General features: G+C 38.1%; 2 protein-coding genes across 2 annotated transcripts; both read left to right on the top strand.

The window, feature by feature from the left end:
- Positions 1-2470: 2470 nt before the first annotated feature.
- On the top strand, positions 2471-3418 carry LOC101735243 (olfactory receptor 1019). The gene has a single exon (XM_004913078.2). The coding sequence runs from the start codon at positions 2498-2500 to the stop codon at positions 3416-3418; it is 921 nt and encodes a 306-aa protein (XP_004913135.1). The 5' UTR covers positions 2471-2497.
- Positions 3419-8737: 5319 nt separating this feature from the next.
- On the top strand, positions 8738-9661 carry LOC101735291 (olfactory receptor 1019-like). The gene has a single exon (XM_031898154.1). It carries the CDS (start codon positions 8738-8740, stop codon positions 9659-9661), a length of 924 nt encoding a protein of 307 aa, XP_031754014.1.
- Positions 9662-9927: the final 266 nt, after the last annotated feature.

The raw sequence follows: 9927 nt of genomic DNA, 5'->3' as shown, positions 1-9927 counted from the left end.
TGTACAAAATTGCGGGTGGGGGTGCTTTTTTTTTTTACCCTAAAATGTTTAGTATTAGTAGTAAAAGTATTCATACGCGCACTTCTGTTAGGGGATCTGCAAACATTTGTGTTTGTGATCAGTTAGCTTAAAGGGGTAGTTCGCATTCGAATTCACTTTTATTTTTAATGGTTTTTCAGTTATTTAGCTTTTTGTTCAGCAGCTCTCCATTTGGTATTTCAGCAGCTATCTGGTTGCTAGGGTCTTATTTACCCTAGCAACCAGGTAGTGATTTAAACAAGAGATGGGAATATGAATAGTTAAGGGGCCTACTTGGAAAAATAAGTAATACAAAATTATAATAATAATAAAATTGTAGCCTCACAGAGCAATATTTTTTGGCCCCCATTTGAAATCTGTATAGAGGCAGAAGAGAAAGGCAAATTATTCAAAAAAATTAATTAGGAAGACCAAATGCAAAGTTGCTAGGAATAGGCCATTTTATAACATACTAAAGGTTAACTTAAAAGTGAACCACCCCTTTAGATGTGTTAATGTTAGTTTTATAGCAAGAAAGGCAGTGGGTACTGACTCCCCATTATATACAGTGAGACGCAGTCTGTATTTACAAACCCAGCACATTATATACAGTGAGAAGCAGTGGGTACTGAGGGCAGATATTCAGGCCCTGGCACTATAACACTGGCACTGATACACAACATTGGCCCCACTGTAACTTACTATAAATGAACAAAACAATGACAAAAAAAAAAAATAGTAAGTGCAAAAAACAACACATATATAAACACACAATGAGCTTTTTCAGAGGGAAAGAGTTAACTTACCCTCCATGTGTTAGGGTAGGGGATAGATTATATATTATTATAGATGTTAGGTCAGGCAAAAAACAATTTAATGTCAGCTAGTGATTCTTTAGAACTGTATAGTACCTGGGTATAGTGCCTGGGTATAGTGCCTGGGTATAGTGCCTGGGTATAGTGCCTGGGTATAGTGCCTGGGTATAGTGCCTGGGTATAGTGCCTGGGTATAGTGCCTGGGTATAGTGCCTGGGTATAGTGCCTGGGTATAGTACCTGGGTATAGTACCTGTGGGATGAAAACTGCAGCAAAAGTTGAGAGTTGGTTCTTAGGTAAAGTTACAGGGGCAGATTCTTCTTTTCAGTCTTTATTTCTGTTTCCAGTTTGCAAAATCTCCCGATCCCTGTGTGCATGTGTGCTCTGATTGGTCAATTTTACTGTCTGTCAAGGAAGCTGTGCTCTGATTGGAGAATCCACAAGAAGAAAGATCCAATCGGAGCACAGCAAAAACGGGCTTGAGGGGACTGCAGAAACGGAGTAAGGTTTTTGTTTTTTTTGCTACTTTTCCAGGGGGGGGGCAAGTGCCCCCTCTTGCCCCCTTCTGTGGACGCCCATGCAACCCACCATGCTTTCTCACTTTGTATCCTGCTATCCACTCTAGAAGATCTCCTCCATTTCAGAGCACAGAGACCTGTGGCCAACCTATGAATACAGAACTTTGTTTGAGAGGGGCTTTTTCATAAGGGGCGCCATTCAGACACACAAGTAAGGGAGCACTGAGTGATGCAGGTTGGATTGGGAGCTTATACTTACCACCTGCCTCAAGGCAGCCAACCATTAACAGTGAAACAGATATCCAAGTACCCACAGGAACTGCCAACTTGGTCATGTATTGTTAATAAAGAAATAAAACCCCACAGGGCTGCCTTTACTACTTGCAATACTGTGTTCTGCACCTTCTGCTGGATTTTTTCTTTTTTTATCTGGCACAAGCTTCATATTGCAGCCAAAGCCAAAAGGGCCTCCTGAATGCACTTTGCACCCTTTGTGCTTTTAAACTTGTCTGGAGTTCTTGTTAATAGCCCCTTAAATGTAATATTTCTACCCAGGTAAGCAAGCTAGCAGCAAGATAACTAAAGCTGGCCATATACACATCGATAATATTGTACGAAACCTCGTTTCGTCCAATATTCTGTGCGTGTATGGCAACTCAGCGAGGCAACATATAGCAGGAGGCTGATGATATCAGTCGACCCGCCGATCGGGCAACCGATGGTCGCACAAAAGATAGAAAATCGCCATGTGTGTGGCCAACTTAAGAGAAATCAGTGAAAACAACCAATTGTGACAGTGATCCTTTATTTGAGATCTACCCAACATTGTGGGTTTTATTGTTTGATGCTCTTTATCATCTTTCCTTCTGTTTTGTTCATCACTCCAGGTGGGATCCATTAGTTACACTCAGTATGGAGAGAAGATTAAACATCTGGATTATGTTTATTTTGCTGTTTATTGATCCCAGTTTTTTCTTCAGCACTGTGAATTCTGAGACCCATTACAGAAAAGACTGATACACACACAGATCTCTATAGTAAAAAAAAAACTTTCCAACACTAAAAACCCTGATGTTTCTTCTTTTGTGTATTCATTCTACCCTTCTATTGTTTCTTCAAAGCTTTAAAGATATTTCTCCTCCAACAATGCAAACACCAAACCAGTCTCTTGATATTGTTTTTTTGTTTGATGGACTCACAAAGGACCCAAGACTTGATGTTGTCCTCTTCATTATCTTCTTGGTGATATATATCTTTACAATACTAGGGAATGGGGGGTTAATTGTTCTGGTCATGAAAAGCCCAAGTCTACACACTCCCATGTATTTCTTTTTAAAGCATTTATCTTTCATAGATATGTGCTACACCTCTGTCATCATCCCAAGAAGTCTCTCAGATTTTCTCTCTAATGAGAAAACCATAACTTTATTGGCTTGTGCTGTACAAATGTATTTGTATGCTGCCTATTTCAATGCTGAAGTTCTTCTGCTCGCTGCTATGGCTTATGACCGTTATGCCGCCATATGCAAACCTTTACTTTACCATGTCCTTATGAAAAGAAGAGTATGCCATGTACTGATTTGTGCATGCTATTCAGTTGGCTTCTTTGATTCTTTCATACACACCAGGAACGTATTCAGTCAGAGCTACTGCAACTCCCTTGTTATATCTAATTTCTTCTGTGATGTAGCCCCAGTCCTAAAATTGTCATGTTCAGATACCTCTATGACTGAACTTGTTCTTTATGCTGTTGTAGGAATTAATTCATTTGTATGTTTGGCAACCATTGTTACATCATATGCCTACATATTCTCTACCATACTGAGAATCCAGTCTGCACAAGGAAGGCTGAAAGCATTCACAACTTGTTCTTCTCACTTGGTCTCCGTAGGAACTTTATTTGGAACCCTGATGTATATGTACCTGCGCCCAAACTCCAGTTATTCCAATGATCAGGATAAGGTGGTGTCTGTTTTCTATACAATGGTAATACCTATGTTAAATCCAATCATTTACAGCTTCAGGAACAAGGATGTGAGGAGAGCATTCCTGAAACTAACATTTTAAACTTGTTCTAATTTCAAAACTTCACTTAACATCACAAAATGCTTAATAGTTTCTTGTCTGATTTTTAGATACTTTGTAAGCCTATTGGTAGGGGGAAGTACAGCACTGTAGCAATTCCCCGCTCATGGAGTTTTGCAGAACTATAATGCTTAGATGGAAACAATAACATGGATGCCAGTGGTTCAACTTATTTCTTGGCAGGAATGAAACATCAATCTCTTGGGGTAACAGGCAGAGATGACACAGTACAGTTGTTCAGCATATACTCAGAAACAGAACCTTCAGAGTTGTTTGCCCATCAGGGGCCAGTAACTAATTTGTGGATAGTCAGCTTATGAATGTACAACCCCAAGCTTCAGGCCCTCCAAGTGGAACTTAGGTGGGAACACATTTTTCCTCAAGTCTGTCCCTTTCCTAAAGGTGAACACAAGACTCTGATTCTTCTACTTTTCTCATAGCCTTCTCACTAAATACCCTAAACCTAACTCCTAAGTAGGTCCTAGAACAAGCTATAATAAAGACATCGTCATAACTAACTTTATCTGCTGGGCCTTCCTCCACTCAGGCTTCTTCCACTTTCCTGGCCAGGAGGAGTCCAAGAAATGAAGAGCGAGGGAGCCCTATCAGCTTATATATATATATATATTTATACCATAAAGCAATGACCCCTCCTGGCCAGTCATGGAACTGCTAGGAGAATACTTTTACAAAGGATTAGGAAACGGTTTACTCTACCAAATTGCAAAGAAGTCCCTATTTAGCTGTATAAAACTTTAGGGACTGCCTGTAACATAAAAGGGTAACTAAACTATCAGTCCCCGACACATACAGTATATAACAATCAACTACTGTATGTACTTATTGAAGGGAAGTATAACCAAAACTTTTGTGATTAGTGCTTGTTCTTTCCAGATATACATAATGAGAATTTAGCACTCATTTTTCTTATGAGACATTTCAGCATCAAAAGTAGTTACCTAGCAGCTTCTATAAACAGCACAAAATAATTAGCAATTACTGTGATTTTCTGAAAGGAAACAACTGAGACCATGGTATTGAGAAGGGATTTTTAAGGTCACAGATTCAGGAAACTAACTGAAGAGCTAAATGCACGAAGGAGCCTCTATGGAGAGAATTAGTAACTATATGGCTACTGGCAGCTATATAGCTTTACCTTAAATAGTAACGTGGGGCTACAAAAGAGTGGAGTGGTAAGACGGATTTTTGTACAAAACTAGCCACCACAAAAATATTCATCCCCATGTCCTACACTTGTTGTGACTAATTGGACACAAATCAGCATTAGATTGGTAAATAAAGGGCACATTTATGAGCGCTCGAGCCTTCATATCCCAAAACCACAACAGAGTTCCCAAACTCGCACATGGTTTCTTTATCCAAATAGATTTTTCTTTTCCCCGACCAAAAAAAAAAAGAGCTCAGCAGCTAAAACCTGCAAGACCTGCAAGTAGGAGATGTTTGTAGGCAACTCTGTACATTTGATATGAAATAAATATCTAGCAGTACCATATAACAATATTTAGTCTACATACAGAGGAGGCACTAAAAACATTAGCCAAACCCTGTCCCCATAATAAAGAATACTTAAAGTTGAGAAGTAAAGTAGTTACAACTTATAATATGTAAAATGAGGTTGACCCAGCCTTATAGCAGTGACATAATAGAAGCCCTTTAACCCTACCTAAAGAGGTGGGTATGTCATCACAAATTACAAGTATTGTAAAAAATATATATGCCATCATGTAGGGAAATTTCCCATAGCACATCCCCAAGGCAATGTCACCAGTTGAAAAAAGCTTGACCCTAAAGCTACAACACAGCACTATTTATCAGTACAGGTAAGGATGCTTGCCTATTCTTCTAAAACCATTCTGGCACAACTCAGTATTGTGATCTGAAATGCATTTGCCTCTTTAAACCTAATAAATGTTTCAACTTAAATGCCTTAATTGCAGGTTGTTCTTGAAAATACTGACTGGTATATTTGTTAGGTAGAGATGCCCTTATACTTCCACACTTTGCTCACTCACAGTTGTGCTGGAGATGAAGACTGAATTATTAGTTATTACAAGATGCAAAATTGCACCTTTTCTAGAAGGTTCCTGAACTACTCGAGACAAAAAGTTGCCATTTATCATATCTACAAATCTAGCTTTAAGATTGCTTTTTCTGACTTGGCAACCCCATTACTCCAGTCAACGTCTGCATAAATGATGTTACCATAACAACTGCAAGTTCCAGTGATGTATATGCCTGTTTTTTCCTGGTTACTTGCACCCAAAATTCTAATATAATGTATACTGTTAGCATACAAGCAATGAGAAAGGAGTACAAATTAATAAACTGGGCATCAAAAAAATACGACGACAACTAAAGGCTAAAAGGCTGGATTGCTGGACTAAAACGTTCAATACATCTCTATGATCCTGGAGATAAGGAAAGCACACATGTATTTTATTTAAGAGGCCTGTTGTATTTTGTGCGGAAGAAAATGCAGAGACTCTCCTCTTTTGTTTGAGGTCTTGGGCTAAAAACTTTCATGGTTAAAACAAACATTACTGTATATACTACTATAACAACTGACTTGTATAATAAATAACACAAACTAAAATGGTTGACTCTTAAGGGTCGATTTATCAAAATTCAAGTTTATGTTTTTTTCATAAATCAGGAAAAAATGCAGTGAAAAAAGCGAATGCGTCTTATGAACCACAAATAGCATGGTATTTATTAAAGAAAAAGTCCTCGAAAAGTCACTGGAAAAGTAAAAGCTGCCGAGGTTCAACAGAAGTCAATGAGAATTGTCTCTAAAACCACTTGTTTATTTATATTCCCAGTTATTAAAACATTTGAGTTTTTTAACCTAATTGACAATGAATGGAACCATGTGATTCTCACCAGAGTGCAACTTTTTTTCTGAGACAAACCTCATGTGGGAATATTCTGTCACACTTTTTTCCTTTAATAAGCTAACATTCGAGAAGAAAAGTTGCACGAGTTTTGTTTTCCCATATGCATTTTTGATTCACAAACATAAAGTTTGATAAATTTGCCCTAAATAACAATATGTTGGACCAATGCACATTTGGCACCTTTTTCTTGGACTTAAAGGAGAAGGAAAGGTAAAAATTAAGTAGAGAATTAAGTAGAGAATCAAGAGAGTCCTCGATCAAAAGAAACACAGGCTTTTTTTGTAAACATGATGTTCCAGTGTCTGACTTCTTCTCTCAGAAACAGCCTCCCTCTCCTCTCTTCCCCTCTCCTGCTCCCCCCCTCCCACCAGAATGCTAAGAACTCCCTCCCCTCCCTTAGGAATGTGTGATCTCCGCTATAGAGACTGAAGGAAGGAAGCTACCTAAAATGGCAGCTGCTATCTTAAGCAAAAGGAGAAAGCTTCTAAAGCTGTTTACTCAGGTATGGCAATGCTTTCTGCAGAATAAATATAGGGTTCTAGGTGGCACGAATGTGGCAAATCTATTGTCAGTAAAATGCCAAAATGACTTTCCTTCTCCTAAGGTAAATATATACATTTGTTACATAATTCTGATTGGCTGTTACAGTATATAATACATGTATGCTCTAATGGAAGTAGTGGGGTAGAAACAAGTTGAGGTTAATCTCGCTAGAGATCCCCGTTATTTGCTATTGAAAGTCTGGCATTATGTGTATCCCAACAGTACAAACAGAACCTTAGGCTCGGCTTAGATGAAGAATCCCTATAAAAAGGTATTACAATAATATTACATGGCAGATTTAGTAAAATGCGAGACTGCAATATTTTTCCCTTAAATCTGAATCTTTATTATTCGAGAAAATATGTAACAGTGAAAAAATTAGCAATTAAAATCTGTAGCAAATAAACATTTGTAATCTAATTATGTCACAGGAGCTAATTATCTCTGTGGAGCTAATGATCTTGATGGATTCCCTAATGAGAATATTCCGACAGACCGTAAGACTTATAAAAGCTTCCTCAAATATAATTCTGTTTTCCATTGTGAATGGCTGCAGTTTGGCTGAAGGTAAATTCTATCAGAACAAGACAGAATCAGATGAAGGAACTCTTGTCTTGCTCAGTCATGCATTACTAGTAACAGTATGGAAAGAAGTATTCTTTGTACTACGTTTACATGCAACTGTGACTTTTCTAATGCCAATACAATTTCCCCATAAAATCCATTTAAGGTTATTTTGCATAAGAAAATAATGCATATTGTTGAGTTAGTTTATGTTGAGTCTAGTCACATTTCCAAAACTAATATAGTGGTGAAACGAAAGTGGGCAATTTAAGTAAGCTTCAACAGCAATGTGATCATTTATGCCATTTGGAACTAAGGCAATAAAAAGGGTCATTTATGAGGAGGAAGGCAGGGTGCAAAGTGCACAATATAGTCACAACCCACCATGCTTTCTCACTTTGTATTCTGCTATCCACTCTTCTCCATTTCAGAGCACAGAGACCAGTGGCCAACCGATGAATACAGAACTTTATTTGAGAGGGGCTTTTTCATAAGGGGCGCCATTCAGACACACAAGTAAAGGAGCACTGATTGATGCAGGTTGGATTGGGAGCTTATACTTACCACCTGCCTCAAGGCAGCCAACCATAAACACTGAAGCAGATATCCAAGTACCCACAGGAACTGCCAACTTGGTCATGGCTTGTTAATAAAGAAATAAAACCCCACGGGGCTGCCTTTACTACTTGCAATACTGTGTTCTGCACCTTCTGCTGGATTTTTTCTTTTTTTATCTGGCACAAGTTTCATATTGCAGCCAAAGCCAAAAGGGCCTCCTGAATGCACTTTGCACCCTTTGTGCTTTTAAACTTGTCTGGAGTTCTTGTTAATAACCCCTTAAATGTAATATTTCTATCAAGTAAGCAAGCTAGCAGCAAGATAACTAAGATAAATCAATGAAAACAACCCATTGTGACAGTGATCCATACAAAACATGATTTCAGATCTACTCAACATTGTGGGTTTTATTGTTTGATGCTCTTTATCATCTTTCCTTCTGTTTTGTTCATCACTCCAGGTGGGATCCATTAGTTACACTCAGTATGGAGAGAAGATTAAACATCTGGATTATGTTTATATTGCTGTTTATTGATCCCAGTTTTTTCTTCAGCACTGTGAATTCTGAGACCCATTACACAAAAGACTGATATTACCCCTTATACACACACAGACCTCTATAGTAAAAATACAACACTAAAACCAGATGTTTCTTCTTTTGTGTATTCATTCTACCCTTCTATTGTTTCTTCAAAGCTTTAAAGATATTTCTCCTCCAACAATGCAAACACCAAACCAGTCTCTAGATATTGTTTTTTTGTTTGATGGACTCACAAAGGACCCAAGACTTGATGTTGTCCTCTTCATTATCTTCTTGGTGATATATATCTTTACAATACTAGGGAATGGGGGGTTAATTGTTCTGGTCATGAAAAGCCCTAGTCTACACACTCCCATGTATTTCTTTTTAAAGCATTTATCTTTCATAGATATGTGCTACACCTCTGTCATCATCCCAAGAAGTCTCTCAGATTTTCTCTCTAATGAGAAAACCATAACTTTATTGGCTTGTGCTGTACAAATGTATTTGTATGCTGCCTATTTCAATGCTGAAGTTCTTCTGCTCGCTGCTATGGCTTATGACCGTTACGCCGCCATATGCAAACCTTTACTTTACCATGTCCTTATGAAAAGAAGAGTATGCCATGTACTGATTTGTGCATGCTATTTAGATGGCTTTGTTGATTCTTTCATACACACCAGGAATGTATTCAGTCAGAGCTACTGCAACTCCCTTGTTATATCTAATTTCTTCTGTGATGTACCCCCAGTCCTAAAATTGTCATGTTCAGATACCTCTATGACTGAACTTGTTCTTTATGCTGTTATAGGAATTAATTCATTTGTATGTGCGACAACCATTGTTACATCATATGCCTACATATTCTCTGCCATACTGAGAATCCAGACTGGACAAGGAAGGCTGAAAGCATTCACAACTTGTTCTTCTCACTTGATCTCTGTAGGAACTTTATTTGGAACCCTGATGTATATGTACATGCGCCCAAACTCCAGTTATTCCAATGATCAGGATAAGGTGGTGTCTGTTTTCTATACAATGGTAATACCTATGTTAAATCCAATCATTTACAGCTTCAGGAACAAGGATGTGAGGAGAGCATTCCTGAAACTAATAGCTAAATAAGTAACATTTAGAATTTGTTCTAATTTCAAAACTTCACTTAATATCACAAAATGTTTAATAGTTTCTTGTCTGATTTTTAGATACTTTGTAAGCCTATTGGTAGGGGGAAGTACAGCACAATAAAATGGATGCTGGTGGTTCAACTTATTCCTTGGCAGGAATGAAACATCAATCACTTGGGGTAACAGGCAGAGATGACACAGTACAGTTGTTCAGCATATACTAAGAAACAGAACCTTCAAAGTTGTTTGCCCATCAGGGGTCAG

This window comes from Xenopus tropicalis, chromosome 3 (genome assembly GCF_000004195.4).
Source record: "Xenopus tropicalis strain Nigerian chromosome 3, UCB_Xtro_10.0, whole genome shotgun sequence".
In the NCBI taxonomy this organism is placed as follows: domain Eukaryota; kingdom Metazoa; phylum Chordata; class Amphibia; order Anura; family Pipidae; genus Xenopus; species Xenopus tropicalis.
This window is presented reverse-complemented; position numbering and strand designations above follow the sequence as displayed.